Source organism: Nomascus leucogenys, chromosome X, assembly GCF_006542625.1.
Source record: "Nomascus leucogenys isolate Asia chromosome X, Asia_NLE_v1, whole genome shotgun sequence".
Lineage (NCBI taxonomy): Eukaryota > Metazoa > Chordata > Mammalia > Primates > Hylobatidae > Nomascus > Nomascus leucogenys.
The window spans coordinates 60,155,325-60,173,287 of NC_044406.1; the positions used below are offsets into that span (position 1 = coordinate 60,155,325).

The following is a 17,963-nucleotide window of genomic DNA, read 5'->3' on the forward strand; positions in this document are numbered from 1 at the left end:
GAATATTGATCAACACATACATTTCAACATTTAAGTCCCCAATAAGTCTGGGGTGGGAACAAAGACCAGTATTTCCAATAATTTTCTGCTGGTGCTGGTAATGATGGTACTGCTGGTCTAAGGACCACACAAAAAGATTATTTTTAGGCTGTTAAAATAATTAGACTTCATAAAAATGAAACACTTAAGTACAAATCTAGCAAAATACGTAAAATATCTATATAAGGAAACTACAAAACTCTGATGAAAGAAATCAAAGAAGATATAAATAAATGGAGAGATAACCCATGTTTACGATTAGGAAAAGTCAATATTTTTAACATACCAGTTTTTCCCTGGTATCTTAAAAGCAAATCCTAATCAAAATCAAAAAGATATCTCTAGGATCTTAAAAGCAATCCCAATCAAAATCTCAGCAAGTTATTTTTTGGATATGAACAAACTGATTCTTAAGCTTATACCTGACTTCAATGCTTTTTACTACAGTGCAATTACTACCACGCTAAAGTAATGAAGATAGTGTGGTATTTGTGAAAGAATAGATAAATAGATCAATGCAACAGAAATAGAGAGCCCAGATACAGACCCATATAAATATAGTCAAGTGATCTTTGATAAAGGACAAAAGGTAATTCAAGGAGAAAGAATAGTATTTTCAAAAAATAGTGTTGGAGCAACTGGATATCCACATGCAAAACAGTGAATCTAGACACAGACCTTATATCCTTCATAAAAATTAATTCAAAATGAATCATTGACCTAAATGCAAAACAAAAAGCTATAAAATTCCAAAAAGATAACATAAGAGAAAATCTGGGTGACCTTGGATTTGGAAAAGACTTCTTAGATATAACACCAAAAGTATGATCCATTAAAGCAAAAATGTGTAAGTTGGACTTCATTAAAATTAAAAACCTATGCAATGCAAAAGACACTGTTAAGAAAATAAAAAGACAAGCCACAGACGGGGAGAAAATCTTTGCAAATGCCTATTGGATAAAGGTCTGGCATCTAAAATATACAAAGAATTCTTAAAACTTAACAGAAGAAAATCAATTTAATAATAGGCAAAAGAACCGAACAAATACCTCACCAGAGAGGATATACCGATGGCAGTTAAGCATATGGAAAGATGCTCTGCATAATATGTGATTAGGGAGTTGCAAATTACAACAGCAATGAGATACCACTACACATCCGTGAGAATGGCCAAAATCCAGAACACTGACAACAGCAAATGCTGGTAAGAACATGGAGCTGGCGAGGACATGGAGCAACAGGATCTCTGATTCATTGCTGGTTATGCAAAATGGCACAGCTATTTTGGAAGTTGGTTGGCAATTTCTTACAAAATTAAACATACTCTGACAATTTACACTCCAGCAATTACACTCCTTATTATTTAACCAAATCAGTTGGAAATTTGTATCAACACAAAAACCTACATACAACTGTTTATAATAGTTTTCCTTATAATTGCCAAAATAACCAAGATGTCCCTCAGTAGGTGAATGGATAAACTGTGGTAAATCATACAATGGGATATTATTTAATGAAAAAATAAATGACACGAAAATAAAATGCATATTGCTAAGTCAAATACGCCAATCTGAAATGGCTACATACTGTTTTATATCTACTATAAACATTCTGGAAAAGGCAAAACACAATAAAAAGAAAGATCAGTGGTTGTCAGGGTTTCAGGACTGGAGAAGGAAGAGAAGGATGAATAGATTGAACAAAAGAAATGTTCACGGCCATGAATCTATTCTGTATGGTGACACTGTAATGGTGGATACATGTCATTATATATTTGTCAAATCCATAAAATGTACAATACCAAGAGTAAATCCTAATGTAAACTATGAACTTTAGTTAATAATATTGTTTCAATATTGGCTCATCAATTATAACAAATGTATCACATTCACATGATGTTTAATTAATAGGGAAAACTGAATGGGAGAGAGAAAGGTGGTATATGAGTTCTATCTATATTTTCTACTGATTTTCTCTATAAAAGTAAAACTACTCTACAAATTAAAGATTAACAAATGGATAATTTGGCTAAAAACACTAAAGACCTCAATTTCTGTCAACATGTTCAAAGGCCCATTTTAATATCCACTGAAATTCTTTTTCACTGAAATGAATACAGATGGAATTTGCACGTTAATTTCCCTCTATCTAATGCCAAACTCTCAGGGTGGAAGCTTGAGACATAATAACCAGATCTATTACCTAACTATTTTTACAACACCAAGAAGCTATCTGACAGAAATCAAAATAGTATAGGATCAATCCAAGCATAAAGGAAAGGAAAAATTCCCTATATCACCCATGAACTCAGCTTCAGTGACAGTGTTAGTGACTTACCATCATCATCCTCTCATTTTCTACCTCGTTGAGCAATTCAGCAAATTCCTTGAAAGATTCAGCTGGAAGGAGAGAATCAAATGTAAAACAAATTAATCATGGTGCTTGATAGACAAATGGATAGAGATCTGTGCAACAGGAAGTAGGGACCAGTGCCCTATGCCCACATGGCTACTAGAGGAAGGTGTCAAATCAGAGGACAAAAGCAGAAGGTGTTCAGTACCTGTTGAATGTTTCTTTTCTTTTCTTTCCTGTTTTATCAATCCCCATACGCTTTAATATTTTATTTAATCCTTACAGCCACTCAGGAGTAGCTAGAATTTCTCTTATTTCATAGACAAGCTAAAAAATTAGGGAAGGGGCAAGGGGTTTGCTGTGTAATTCATTGGCAGCTATAGAACCCTGAAACGAGTTTGGATCCCTGTTCCACTACTTACCAACCAGAGAGTATTGCTGTAAAAACTAAATTGGATGGTAAATGTAGTGTCAACACAAAGTAAATAATAAACATTACCCTTTCCACCCTCCCAAACTTTCTACTCTTCTAGTGCCAATTGTGCCACTTACTGGCAGGATGACTGGGCAAATCACTTCCCTTCTCAGAAATTCGATGTCTTTATATACAAAAAAAAGTAAGTTAAGCTAAATAGTCTTTAGTGCCTATTCAAATTCCTCAACTTCTCTCCAGAAGCAGGAAGTATATTCTCGACTGGCATCTGAATGAAAGCCTGGAAAAACAAATTTGTCTATACTAATATTTTTAATCAAAAATTGAGTTTCCTCCTTAAAACAACTGAACAAGTCCAGCATTCCTGGTGTCAAGGAAATGAATTTCGGGGTCAACACAGGATGCAAGGCAATGACATTTCTTTCTTCTTCTGAGGATTAAGTTGCTGCAAATACCCAGGGAGATCACCTTTGCAAACACTAAATTCATTCAGAGCTCAACCGTAGCATAGAAAAGATAAACACCATACTCAGAAAGAGTAAATAGGAAAAAATGGAAATGTTTATTGACCTTCTGTCCCCAAATACTTTATGCTAAGAAAAGAGTCAGAGACTTTAATTGGCATTTTTCCAGACACAATCAGTTTACCTCTAAAGGAAATGTGACAAATATCATATTCAAACATTTAAAGGAAAAGACTAATTTCATGGACATTAAATGTGCCAAGCCTTCTGCTTGAGGGTTTAATTGTGACAATACCTTTATTAGGTGCTTATTATTATCACTGAATTTATATCACCATATAATATAGTTTGGGTATCTATCTCCTCGAAATCTCATGTTGAAATTTGATCCCCAATGTTGGAGGTGAGGTGTGACACACTGACTCCCTTTCTTCTTCTGCCACCACTGGAAGCTTCCTGAGGTGCTCACCAGAAGCAGATGCTGAAGTCATGCTTCCTATACAGCCTGCAGAACCATAAGCCAAATAAACCTCTCTTCTTCATAAATCACCTAGCCTTGGGTATTCCTTTATGGTGACACAAACGGACTGAGACATAATAAAATGCACCATTTTAAAGTGTACAATTCGTGGCTTTTAGTGTATTCACAAAGTTGTGCAACTATCACCACTGTACAATTGCAGAACATTTTCATCACCCCCAAAAGAAACCCAAACCCTATTAGCATTACATCCCATTACCACTTCCTCTCAACACCCAGATAACCACTAATCTGGTTTCTATTTCCATGAACTTGCCTACTCTAGACATTTCACATAAATGGAAACACATGTGACCTCTGAATCTGGTTTATGCAACCATGAACATTTGTGAACAAGTTTTATGTGAATGTACGTATATATGAAAAGTTAGCCCTCCATGTGTGTGAATTTCACATCCCATAAATACTGTATTTTTCTATCCAAGTCAAAAAGTCTGCCTGTAACTGGACCTCTCCGTTTTGAACCCATATTGTTTGAGGGTCAACTATATTTAGTATTTCCGAGGCCGGGCGCGGTGGCTCACGCCTGTAATCCCAGCACTTTGGGAGGCCGAGGCGGGCGGATCACGAGGTCAGGAGATCGAGACCATCCTGGCTAACATGGTGAAACCCCGTCTCTACTAAAAAAATACAAAACAATTAGCCGAGCGTGGTGGCGGGCACCTGTAGTCTCAGCCACTCGGGAGGCTGAGGCAGGAGAATGGCGTGAACCCGGGAGGCAGAGCTTGCAGTGAGCGGAGATCATGCCACCGCATTCCAGCCTGGGCGATAGAGCAAGACTCCGTCTCAAAAAAAAAAAAAAAAAAACTATATTTAGTATTTCCTTATAATCAGTTTTATTTCTCTAGGATTAGTAGTAATGTCCCCTATTTCATTCCTGATTTTAGTAATTTAAGTAGTCTCATGGTCAGTCTAGCTAAGGGTTTGTCAATTTTGTTTAACTTTAGGAAGAACAGATGTTTGGTTTCAATGACTGTCTTGTTATTTTGACAAAGCTGCCTTATTATTACATTCTTTTTCCGTTCTCCATTTCATTTATTCCCTCTTTAGTCTTTATTATTTCTTTACTTTTGTTTCTTTAGTTTGCTCTTGTTTTTCAAGTGTCTTAAGTTGGAAAATTTGGTTATTGATTTGATATCTTTGTTCTTTTTTAATATAGGAATTTGAAGCTACAAATTTCCTTCCAAACACTGTTGTAGCAGCATCCCATAAGATTTAGTATGTTGTGACTGTTTTCATTCATTTCTATTCTTTCATTTTTCTCTTATTTTTTACAAGATTATCTCTTTGTTATTTTCTTTCATTAGACTATCATATGTTTAGGCATGTATCTCTAAGTTTAACTTGTTGGATGTGCAAATTCATGTTTTTCACCAAATTTGCCAATTTCTTGGCCATTATTCCTTCAAATATTCTTTCTTTCCTGTCTCACTCTCTTCTTCTGAGGTTCTCATTCTGTATATGCTCTTATGCTTAATGATATCCCACAGGTATCTGAGGTTCTGTTCATTTTTCTCAATTATTATTCTTTATTTCCCTCGAATGATCTCAATTCACTTGTCTTTAAATTTGCTGATCATTTATTTTCCCAGTACAAATATGATGCTGAACCCCCAGTAGTAAGTTTTTCATTTCAGTTATTATACTGCAACTTCCAACTGCAAGTTTCAGTTGATTCCTTTAAAAAAAATCTCTTTATTGATATTGTCTATTTTGTGAGACACTGTTCTCATTCATTTCTTAAGTTCTTTAGACATGGTCTCATTTATTAATTTATATATATTTAAATAGGTAATTGAAACTCTTTGTCTAGGAAATCTAATGTAAGGGCTTCCTCAGGGACAGGTTCTATTAACTGCTTTTTTTCCCTTGTTCAAGGGTCATATTTTACTATTTCTTTGAGTGTCTCATAATTTTTTAAAAGTTAACATTCTAAATAGTGTGGCAACTTTGGAAATCAGAACTCCTCTCTTTCCCCAGAGCTTGTTGTTCTTGTGGTTGCTGGTTGTTACATTGGCTTCATGGACTCATTCTATAGTCTGTATTCTTTGTCATATGAAACCACTAAAGTCTCTGGTCAGTAAGCTTACCGGTCAACAAGTGATTGGACAGAGATTTCTTTAAATGGTTTGAACAAATATCTCCAAGCCTTTGCTGAAGGGCTCTCTGTGTATTGTGGGGTGTGCCTTCAACATTCAGCCAGACAGTTTACAACTGTGCCTTAGCCTTCACTCCTCCTTGCAAAGAGCTGAAGGTCAGCCAGAAGTGGGAGATTAGAGATGTCTCAAGTCTTTCTTCTAGACAGGTACAAACGCTGGGTATGTACAAAGCCCCTCTCATGTGCATGACTCCTAGATTTCCAGGAATATCTCACAGCTCTTCAAAGCTCTCCAAGGATAATTCATTCTCCATTTTGTCCTGTTTGGTTTATTGTTCAGCTTCTTATTTGCTACTTTATTCTTTTTGTTATCTGTGGAAACTGTAGTACTAAACAACTGCCACTGATTGGTTTTAGAAAATGCCCTAGGGGCAGGTGTGGTGGCTCACACCTGTAATCCTAGTACTCTGGGAGGCTCAGGCAGGTGGACTGCTTGAGACCAGGATTTAGAGACCAGCCTGGCCAATGTGGAGAAACTTGTCTCTACTAAAAATACAAAAATTAGCTGGGCATGGTGGCAGGTGCATGTAATTCCAGCTACTCAGGAGGCTGAGGCAGGAATACTGCTTGAACTCGGGAGGCAGAGGCTTCAGTGAGCCAAGATGCCACTACTGCACTACAGCCTGGATGAGAGAAAGAGAGAGAGGGAGGGAGGGAGGGAGGGAATGAAGGAAGGAAGGAAGGAAGGAAGGAAGGAAGGAAGGAAGGAAGGAAGGAAGGAGAAAGAGAAAAAGAAAGGAAGAAAAAAGAGAAAAAAGAAAGAAAAAGGAAGAAAGAGAAAGAAAGGAAGGAAAAAGAAAGAAAGGAAAGAAAGAAAAAAGAAAGAAAGAAAGAAAGAAAGAAAGAAAGAAAGAAAGAAAGAAAGAAAGAAAGAGGAAAGAGAGAAAGAAAGGAGGGAGGGAGGCGAAGGGGAAGGGAAGGAAGGAAAGAAAGAAGGAGGTAAGGGAAGGGAAGGGAGAAAAGAGAAGGGAAGGGAAGGGAAGGGAAGGGAAGGGGAAAAGAAAGAAGAAAGAAAGGAAGAAGGAAGGAAGGAAAAGAAAAGAAATTAAAAAAAAAAAAACAATCACAAGTGGGTTGCAGTGACTCATGCCTTTAATCTCAGAGGCCAAGGCAGGAGGATTGCTTGTGAGGCCAAGGCAGGAGGATTGCTTGAGGTCAGGAGTTCTGTCTCAAAAAAAAAAAAAAATGCGATAGTAAAACAACAACAACAGCAACAACCATTTAAAGAGTAAACTCTGAGTCAACTCAAATAACATAAGCCCTGTGAGTGATATTTCTCAAATTTTGAGTAACTTCACACCCATTCTACCCTCACCCATGGCTGCTAGAATGGTGGTTTGCACACCTTGCATGATTATACAGACATTAGTTTTCAAAGCTACTATGGAACTGCAGAAAGGAATAGGAACATGGCGAATTAAAATGTCATAGAGCTCAGTGTTTTCTCAACTATTCAGCCATTTTTATTTAATAAACATGCACTGTTTTGTTGCAAAATTTTGGTTCATTTTTGGAGTTTTTAAAAAGTTGATTTTGGAAATTTCTGCCAGTGTTTTTGCTGCTTTTATGAAAGATCGAATTTTTGGAGGTCATTTTGCAACCATTCCCACCGTGGTAACCTAGTCAGAGCTTCTTGATCCTTACTTTCAATTAACATACAGCTTCAGTAATTGTTAAATCACCTTAAAATTAAGTTGCTGAGTCAAGAAAAACCTCATTGCTGAATATCTGGCCTGAAAAAGCCCTATGAGTACATTTATTACTTGATCAGAAGACTTTAAATGCCTAGAGAAGTATGTGGCACAGGGCAAGAAGCGTGTAGCAAAGTCAAGATAGCCTCTTGATTCTAAGATTGCAATCACTTGCTTTCTAAAAAGGTTAAGACTTTTACAGATCATCTATCTTAGTCCAACTACGTCATTTTATTCCTGAGAAAACTGGGGCCCAGAGATTGGAACTGACTTGTTCAAGGTCACACAGCTAGCTGAACAGTCAAAAGAGGACCCCATTTCAATGCTCTATTTACAGTCCCCAGTCATAGTGAAAGCACTATGTCACAATGTTTTCACTGTCCCTCCAACTGGCCCCACAAATGATGTTTTCTTCTCCAAATATCCTCATATTCACTCTCCCTTGGTCGTATCTATAGTGAATCAAGAAAAGGGAAAAAGCAGAACCAGGCACGGTGGCTCACACCTGTAATCCCAGCACTTTGGGAGGCCAAGGAGGATGGATCACCTGAGGTCAGATATTCAAGACCAGCCTGGCCAATATCATGAGACCCCCACTCTACTAAAAATACAAAAATTAGCCGAACGTGGAAGCGGACACCTGTAATCCCAGCTACTCGGGAGGCTGAGGCAGGAGAATTGCTTGAACCCAGGAGGCAGAGGTTACAGTGAGCCACGATCGTGCCACTGTACTCCAGCCTGGGGGACAAGAGCGAAACTTCATCTCAAAAAAAGAAAAAGAAAAAAAAGACAAAAGAAAAGGGCAAAAGTGGAAGGTTTGGACAAGGGTTATTTCTGACTCAGAATCTTGAGGTCCTATAAAGCCTCTTACAGATCTATTTTTAACCAAATATCATGGATAATTAATTACAGCATCTTCTAAAAACTAACCCTGCAGATGGCTCTGTAGAATTAATGGGAAGGCAATAAAAGCTTTAGTGAGGAGATCAGACTGTCCATTACAGAGTGTGGGAGAGAATAGTCATTAAGGAGCCAAAGTCATTAGAGTCCTTTTGCCCTCTCTTCAGATACTAGGACTGGGGACTAAGAAAATTGGCCAAGAAATGGAAGAAAACAGCCCTGCATAACCATAACAAACAACACCACCATCATCAATAACAGCAACATCCCCTGCCGCAACACCACCACAAAGCATGGCTTAGAAAACTTACCGCAATATTCCTCAATAATGTTTACCAGTCCAAGAACTTTCTTTTTTAAAAAAGACCACAGCAAGAGAATATTATCCTTGGAAAATTTCAAAGCAATTACAAAAAATTCAGAAAAGTGAGATGGGAAAAGCAATATGATAGATGCTTCTCAAGTGTTTTATTATTCATCATTACAATTTTAGTGATGAGAAAACTGAGGTTTAATTTAGCAAGGTCATATAAATTACAGTGTTATGCACTGTCTTCCAAACAATTGTAAAAATTGACAATGTGGATCAAACAGCTTAAAATTATCTATACCCTTTTACATTGTAAATTCATATCTTGGAAACCATACCCAAAACCTAATCATGGGATGGTCATGGTGGAAAACACCTGTAATCTCAACACTTTGGGAGGCCAAGGCAGGAAGATTGCTCAAATGCCTGATGGCAACAAAGTGAGACCCCCATCTCTACAAAAAACAAACAAACAAAAAGAACTAATTCTGAATATAGGGGGATAAATCTTTATATCCAAAGGTAGGCATTCAACATTATTACTGATGATGAATAATTGAAAACACATAAAATGTCCAATGATTGGGGAATTATTAAGTATGTCCACTTAATGGACTATTATTGAAGCTATTAAAAAGGAAATTACACAAAATTTTTTGTACATGACAAAATAGCTAGAGTGTCACACTATTTAAAAAAAGCAGAATATAAAAATCTGTACACAACAATTGTACACAAGTACAGCTATATGCAGAAAATTGTTTCGACCCCCAAAAAAGCCAAGAAAAAAATACATCAAAATAACTGTGATTCTTTTTTTTTTTCTTTAAATCTAGTTCTCGGGCTTAACTATTTATTGATTATTTTCTATGACATTAACACAGTTACGGAGTGCACATATGTGTAAATTTTAAAGTCAAAAATGAAATGATTTAAAGTCCTACTTAAAGCGGGGCATGGTGGCTCATGCCTGTAATCCCATCACTTTGGAAAGCCGAGGTGGGCAGATCACTTGAGCTCAGGAGTTCACGATCAGTCTGGGCAACATGATGAAATTCAACTCTACAAAAAAAGCTACAAAGTTAGGGCCAGGCGCTGTGGCTCACACCTGCAATCCCAGCACTTTGGGAGGCCGAGGTAGGTGGATCACTTGAGGTCAGGAGTTTGAGACCAGCCTGGCCAACATGGTGAAACCCCATCTCTACCAAAAATACAAAAATTAGCCATGGGTGGTGGTGAGCACCTGTAATCCCACCTACCCAGGAGGCTGAGGCAGAAGAATTGCTTGAACCTGGGAGGCAGAGGTTGCAGTGAATTGAGATCGTGCCTCTGCACTCCAGCCTGGGTGACAGAGCAAGACTCCATCTCAAAAAAAAAAAAAAAAAAAAAAAAAATGTGACAAAAATTAGCCAGGTGAGGTGTGCTTCCCAGCTACTCAGGAGGCTGAGATGGGAAAATCAAATGAGCCTGGGAGGTCAAGGCTGCAGTGAGCCATGGTCCTGCCACTGCACTCCAGCCTGGGTGACAGAGCCAGACCCCGATTAAAAAAAAAAAAAATCCCACTTAAGCTACTTATTAGCTATGTGATTCTGGGCAAGTTTCTTAACCTCCATTAGCCTCATTCTACCTCCTTAAAATTGCTCTGAGAATTAGATAGTGTACACAAAGCAGTAGGCACACAGTAGGTACTCAGTATATGGCAGCTAATAATAATCTTTTTGTTCATTTCCATATTTTTATAATAAAGTATGTTTATATTATAATGCAAACATACCAATAAACTCAATTATTACTTTTTTTTTTTAATGAAAACTGCCTAAGATCATGTAGTCAGTAAATAAACAGGTCAGAATCTGAACTCAGGTCCAGCCAAATCCAAGACCATGTTTCTAAATCCTACCATATCCCCATGAAGAAAAGTGAGCCAAGATATAAGGGTCATTGCTATGGATACAGTATGGTGGCAGGAACAGGATAGAAAAGAGAGCTCAGAGTGAAAGATTACTGGAGTCCAAGAGACCTTAATGAGGGAGAAAGAGTAAATGGCAGACAGGCCCGAAGCCTGGGCCTGCCAAATGATGCTCCTGAGAAAATGACATTCACTTCGCTAGATCTCTAAACCAATAGTCAGGAACGTCTTGGGATCATTTTGTACCACTTACTTGACCCTGGCTGGCACTTAACCAGCAGTCAGTCTCCAGATCAGTCAGAAGGGAAATAGGCAAAAAGGTATAAAAAGCCCATGAGAATAGGGGCCTCATGTTCAGCAGTCTCCTCACTCTACATGAGTGCCATCTTCTTCACTCAAATTCCCCAGTGGAACCTCAGAGGGCCTGGGAGCTTTGAAAGGACACTGGGTTGTGCCCTGCTTTGTGAATCCTGGACCACTGAGTGTGGAACTGAGACCAGGGCTCCAGGAAAGCAGCCAGTGTTAAGACATCCCACATCCTTCTGTATTCTGAAAAACGGCTAGACTGCAAAGACCACCTCATATATAGCATCAATCTCCATTCTTCTTCATGCCTCCCATAAGACTTGCAGGTGACTCCCTTGTTTACCTGCCTCTACAATACCCCAATTTTCTTCCATTTCTTTGAGATGTTCCTCATTAATAAAAGTTCTCCCTATGGCAATAACTTCCTTAATTGTCCAGTGCAGAGTTTTGGTGCTTTTTGTTTTATCGTCTGAGTTGCATAGGAAGCACCATGAAATCAAAAGAGATGTTCAGACTTCCCTAGCTTAAATGGGCTGAACGTTACCAAGGTACATATTTCAGAAATTGAATGCTATACAGGAAGTTCTTAGAGAACGATCAATGTTCTTGCTTTCCATAGTATTTTTTTTTATTATTATTACACTTTAAGTTTTAGGGTACATGTGCACAATGTGCAGGTTTGTTACATATGTATACATGTGCCATGTTGGTGTGCTGCACCCATTAACTCATCATTTAGCATTAGGTATATCTCCTAATGCTATCCCTCCCCCCTCCCCCCACCCGACAACAGGCCCCGGAGTGTGATGTTCCCCTTCCTGTGTCCATGAGTTCTCATTGTTCAATTCCCACCTACGAGTGAGAACATGTGGTGTTTGGTTTTTTGTCCTTGCAATATTTTACTGAGAATGATGGTTTCCAGTTTCATCCATGTCCCTAAAAAGGACATGAACTCATCATTTTTTATGGCTGCAGAGTATTCCATGGTGTATATGTGCCACATTTTCTTAATCCAGTCTATCCTTGTTGGACATTTGGGTTGGTTCCAACTCTTTGCTATTGTGAATAGTGCCGCAATAAACATACGTGTGCATGTGTCTTTATAGCAGCATGATTTATAGTCCTTTGGGTATATACCCAGTAATGGGATGGCTGGGTCAAATGGTATTTCTAGTTCGAGATCCCTGAGGAATCGCCACACTGACTTCCACAATGGTTGAACTAGTTTACAGTCCCACCAACAGTGTAAAAGTGTTCCTATTTCTCCACATCCTCTCCAGCACCTGTTGTTTCCTGACTTTTTAATGATGGCCATTCTAACTGGTGTGACATGGTATCTCATTGTGGTTTTGATTTGCATTTCTCTGATGGCCAGTGATGATGAGCATTTTTTCATGTGTCTGTTGGCTGCATAAATGTCTTCTTTTGAGAAGTGTCTGTTCCTATCCTTCGTCCACTTTTTGATGGGGTCGTTTGTTTTTTTCTTGTAAATTTGTTTGAGTTCATTGTAGATTCTGGATATTAGCCCTTTGTCAGATGAGTAGGTTGCAAAAATTTTCTCCCATTGTGTAGCTTGCCTGTTCATTCTGATGGTAGTTTCTTTTGCTGTGCAGAAGCTCTTTAGTTTAATTAGATCCCATTTGTCAATTTTGGCTTTTGTTGCCATTGCTTTTGGTGTTTTAGACATGAAGTCCTTGCCCATGCCTATGTCCTGAATGGTACTGCCTAGGTTTTCTTCTAGGGTTTTTATGCTTTTAGGTCTAACATGTAAGTCTTTAATCCATCTTGAATTAATTTTTGTATAAGGTGTAAGGAAGGGATCCAGTTTCAGCTTTTTACATATGGCTAGCCCGTTTTCCCAGCACCATTTATTAAATAGGGAATCCTTTCCCCATTGCTTGTTTTTGTCAGGTTTGTCAAAGATCAGATAGTTGTAGATATGTGGCATTATTTCTGAGGGCTCTGTTCTGTTCCATTGATCTATATCTCTGTTTTGGTACCAGTACCATACTGTTTTGGTTACTGTAGCCTTGTAGTATAGTTTGAAGTCAGGTAGCGTGACACCTCCAGCTTTGTTCTTTTGGCTTAGGATTGACTTGGCCATGCGGGCTCTTTTTTGGTTCCATATGAACTTTAAAGTAGTTTTTTCCAATTCTGTGAAGAAAGTCATTGGTAGCTTGATGGGGATGGCATTGAATCTATAAGTTACCTTGGGCAGTATGGCCATTTTCATGATATTGATTCTTCCAACCCATGAGCATGGAATGTTCTTCCATTTGTTTGTATCCTCTTTTATTTTGTTGAGCAGTGGTTTGCAGTTCTCCTTGAAGAGGTCCTTCACATCCCTTGTAAGTTGGATTCCTAGGTATTTTATTCCCTTTGAAGCAATTGTGAATGGGAGTTCACTCATGATTTGGCTCTCTGTTTGTCTGTTATTGGTGTATAAGAATGCTTGTGATTTGTGTACATTGATTTTGTATCCTGAGACTTCGCTGAAGTTGCTTATCAGCTTAAGGAGATTTTGGGCTGAGACGATGGGGTTTTCTAGATATACAATCATGTCATCTGCAAACAGGGACAATTTGACTTCCTCTTTTCCTAATTGAATACCCTTTATTTCCTTCTCCTGCCTGATTGCCCTGGCCAGAACTTCCAACACTATGTTGAATAGGAGTGGTGAGAGAGGGCATCCCTGTCTTTTGCCAGTTTTCAAAGAGAATGCTTCCAGTTTTTGCCCATTCAGTATGATATTGGCTGTGGGTTTGTCATAGATAGCTCTTCATGCTAAAAACTCTCAGTAAATTAGGTATTGATGGGACGTATCTCAAAATAATGAGTATGTTTTATTAAGATTTCTCAATCTCTTTACTTGATATTCTTTTGGGTGGCTGGGGGTTGTTAATCAATCCTCCCATCTCAGCCTCCTGACTACCTGGGATTACAGGTATGCATCGCTGAGCCCAGCTTTACTTGATATTATTGATATATTCTTGGTATATTCTAACTATAAGCTTGCTATATTCATGATATATTATGTCAGAATTATTATGTTATGTCTGAAGACTTTTTTCTTCATAAAGGCTGTGTTTATCAATTTTTATAAATATAATATTCACTCTTCCTTGAAAATAGTGTTATTATGATTATAGATTTTTTGTAAAATCTTTTTATGGATTGATATTTCTTTTGTTTTATATGCCACATAAATCCCATGTATTTTTCAGTTGCATTATTCTTCTGGTAATAAAATTTCATCAAGTCTTCCACTTTTGAAAATGATCAGTAATAAGTTGGCCACTGCCATTTTAAGGCTTTTCTCATCTGTACATAGGTTTTTATGCTTTAATCTGATGCTTCCCTGAAAGCACCTAGAATCAGCTCCTAGGCTCAAGTGAGCCACTCACATTTGCCTTCCAAAGTGCTGAGATTACAGGCATGAGGCACCGTACCCAGCCCAATTATCACCTTCTCATATGACTTCGAGTCATGGAGAACTAAAACCTGACGGCCCAGATCCCAATAGAGACTTCTGATTACCTTGTATTTTCTCTTTTCCTCAAGATCTGAGAAGAAGCCCTATGAACTCAAGCCCAATAACTTCATATAAACCTCCAAGGGCTTATCACCACAGCAGAAGGTGCACTGGGCTAGAACTTTCCCCAGAAAAGCTATTGTCTGTGCTAAGAAAGTCTGGCAAAATATTTGGTCCATGCACGCCCCTATATGAAAGATAACCAATATTGTGAACAATGTCACCAACTGACATATAAGCTTAAGAGCTTCAAGATGTATAACCAAAAGATTTTCCCCCCACCAATCTCATGAAAATCACTGAACCTTTAGAATTCAATTCCTGGCTCTTTACTTAAATACAATCTTTTATATTAGTGCTTCTTTTTTCATTATAGCCATTCCTCTTTTAAGATGCCTGACCTCCAGGACTCTGAAACAACTGACATTTGCCACCACTTCTCAAAAGATACTTCAACTGGTTTTATAGAAGAAAATACCAACAAAAGCCCTCAAGAGACTATTTCTTAGTCCCTTCTTTATCTCAACCAAGAGGTTTATGATCTGCTGTGAGTTGTTTAGCAATGAATAATATTCACATTAAACAAAAATCAGGATCGGGGGACTGACAATGTTGAACCCTCATCTCTCAGAAACCAGTAATGGGTGGCTGATGGAAATTTCTATCTAGAAGTCTGACCTTAAATCAATCTTCTTGGTCCACAAAGGTGTTTCTTCAAATATGTTAGGATAACTGAAGTGGAAATGTGATTTACAGTCTGAGATTTAGAACACGACTTTTATTCCCCCAGGCATAAACAAACAACGCACTAAAACCCAATGGGTGACATTTTCTGGAAAAGATGTAACAAGGTAGATGCACAGAAGAAAAGAACTATGCTATCAGGGTTCACCTAATGGATGCCATGCTCTGGTGATGACAAGATTGAAATTTGAAGTTAAAATACGAGGCCCTCTGAAGATCCTCACCAAATAATCCCCAGGTACCCAGGCTGTAAACTTTAAGGAGGTATATTCACTCTCAAGTGCCAGCCTGTACTTGCACAACCCTGAGAGTAAGTGCCTCCTTAAATCGGAGCCCTAGCCGCCTGCCTTGTTTCACCTTAACCCTGGAACTGACTCAGATATCACTTCTCTGAGAAGGCTTCCTTGTTTATTCTCCCCATCATCCTGTCCCCCAGTACATATACACACCAGTCTCAATTAGGGGCTACCATGTGCTTACCTCTACCATAGTCCTTATCACATCGTGTTGCCATTGTCTATTTATTTATCCACCTCCTTTACTAGACTATGAGATCCTTGAGGACAGGAAGATGTGTTCTATGTCTCTGAATCCCTTGTTTATGTCATTTAGTGGACACTCTCTACCTATTTACTAATGAACAAAAATACATATAAGGGATCCTGAGAAAAGAGTAACCTGGCCGGGTGCAGTGGTTCACGCCTGTAATCCCAGCACTTTGGGAGGCCAGGGTAGGCGGATTACCTGAGGTCAGGAGTTCGAGACCAGCCGGGCCAACATGGTGAAACCCAGTCTCTACTAAAAATACAAAAAATAGCCGGGCATGTATTTACGCATGCCTGTAATTACGCATGCCTGTAATCCCAGCTACTCGGGAGGCCGAGGCAGAAGAATCTCTTGAACCCGGGAGGCGGAGGTTGCAGTGAGTCGAGATCACGCCACTGCACTCCAGCCTAGGTGACAAGAGTGAGACTCTATCACAGAAAAAAAAAAAAAAAGTAAGCAGATTCTCTTAAGCCTATGTGGAAAACGAGCCTCTTTCTAGCTCATGGTGCTATGGTGACACTGCAAGTCATTTACCTACGCCAAAACTTGTATGATTGGGAAGTCCATGAGGACAAGCTTTATAGCAGATGCTCAATAAAATGTTATTGAATGAATCAATTGGGCCTTAGGAGATTCAGGCTCTAATAGCAAATCTGGTACTATGTAGCTGTGTGGTAACTTCCACAATCACATCCCTACCTCTGGATCTCAGTTTCCCCATCTGTTGAACTGAGGGATAAACTTGCTACTATTCTGTCTCTCTTTCTCTCATTGGTTTATATAAAGTGCTTACAATGACACCTGCTATTTGGGAGGACTCTAAAAGTGTCTGCTTCTCACATTTAATCTACAAATCCCATTTTCAAGCAAATTCTTACATGAAAGCCCAATATAAACCGCTGTTTCATTTGATCATGAAAGATGGGAGACACTGAGGATCCAAGGAGCACAGTTTGGAAAAGCTTGAGATCTGTCCTGGGGTTACAAAATGCTCGCTGATGTTATAAAGACTATGTAAAAATCAAGGCCCTGGTCTCCGCTATAGAGATTCTGATTCTTTAGGTATAAGGTAGGTCCTGTGACAGGATAAACAAGATCCTCAGGTGACTCAGATATGAAGTTATACGAGAAATAATGAACTAAATACTATTTAAGGTCCCCGCCAACATGGACATTTTACAGTCCTACATTTTTCTTTGGTTAATTTGGGAAATATAATTCCAAACCAACACTGTTTTCCACAAATTACCTTCTACAGTGTTCCTAGTAGAATCAATAACAATGAATTATTGAGCACCAACTATATGCCAGACACTGAGCTAAATCATTTACAGACACTCTCTGATATAAGTATTATCTGATTTGCTCCTCATGACCTTGTGAGGTGGATTATACTCCCCCACTATACTGATGAGGAAAACAGATGCTCAACAAGCTCAATTAATGTTGCCAAGATCCCATAGCTAACAAATAAAACTCAAATCTAAGCAGACACAAGACTTCTTAGACACCTGGGATTTCCTTTGGTTACAGAGACATAGAGGTAAAGACAAGGCAATGCCAATTGAAGGCATAGATGTCTAACTCTAAAGCAGTGAAAAAAGTCACGGTCGGATCAATGACACATGGCCTCCCACTTGTCCCTGTTAGACACAAACTATTCAGAGTAAGTCATCGAGCTGATCATCAGGGGGAGGAACTCTTCAGAATCCTCAGGCTTTCTCCATGAGCTCTAGGAAGCACTGTCATTTCTGCTAAATAACAAGTACCTACAACGCTACTGAGTGACTTTTGGAGCCAATAATGAAAAATTTTTAATGAGAAGGCCCACTGCACATATAATGTGGAATCCAAAACGGTATCACAATTCCATCCAAAGTGTGCTTTAAGCAATTTTTTTTCCAGTGAAACAAGATGTATTGACTCAGGGCCAGCAGCATTGGCAATAGGAGGGCATGGCACACTCTGCGTTCTCAGCTTCCAAAGCAACTGCTCTTTCCCAACAATAGCCTCCCAGTAGGGTCCCCAATATTTTTTT

At 38.7% G+C, this 17,963-nt stretch overlaps 1 protein-coding gene across 1 annotated transcript in view; it reads right to left on the reverse strand.

Annotated features, from left to right (window-relative positions):
* The window catches only part of OPHN1 (oligophrenin 1), a 385,933-nt gene that overhangs the window by 227,489 nt on the left and 140,481 nt on the right, over window positions 1-17,963 (reverse strand). Inside the window, exon 4 of the mRNA XM_003272664.4 lies at window positions 2,377-2,438. Within this exon, the coding sequence (XP_003272712.1) occupies window positions 2,377-2,438 (62 nt within the window). The remainder of the gene's footprint in view (window positions 1-2,376; window positions 2,439-17,963) is intronic.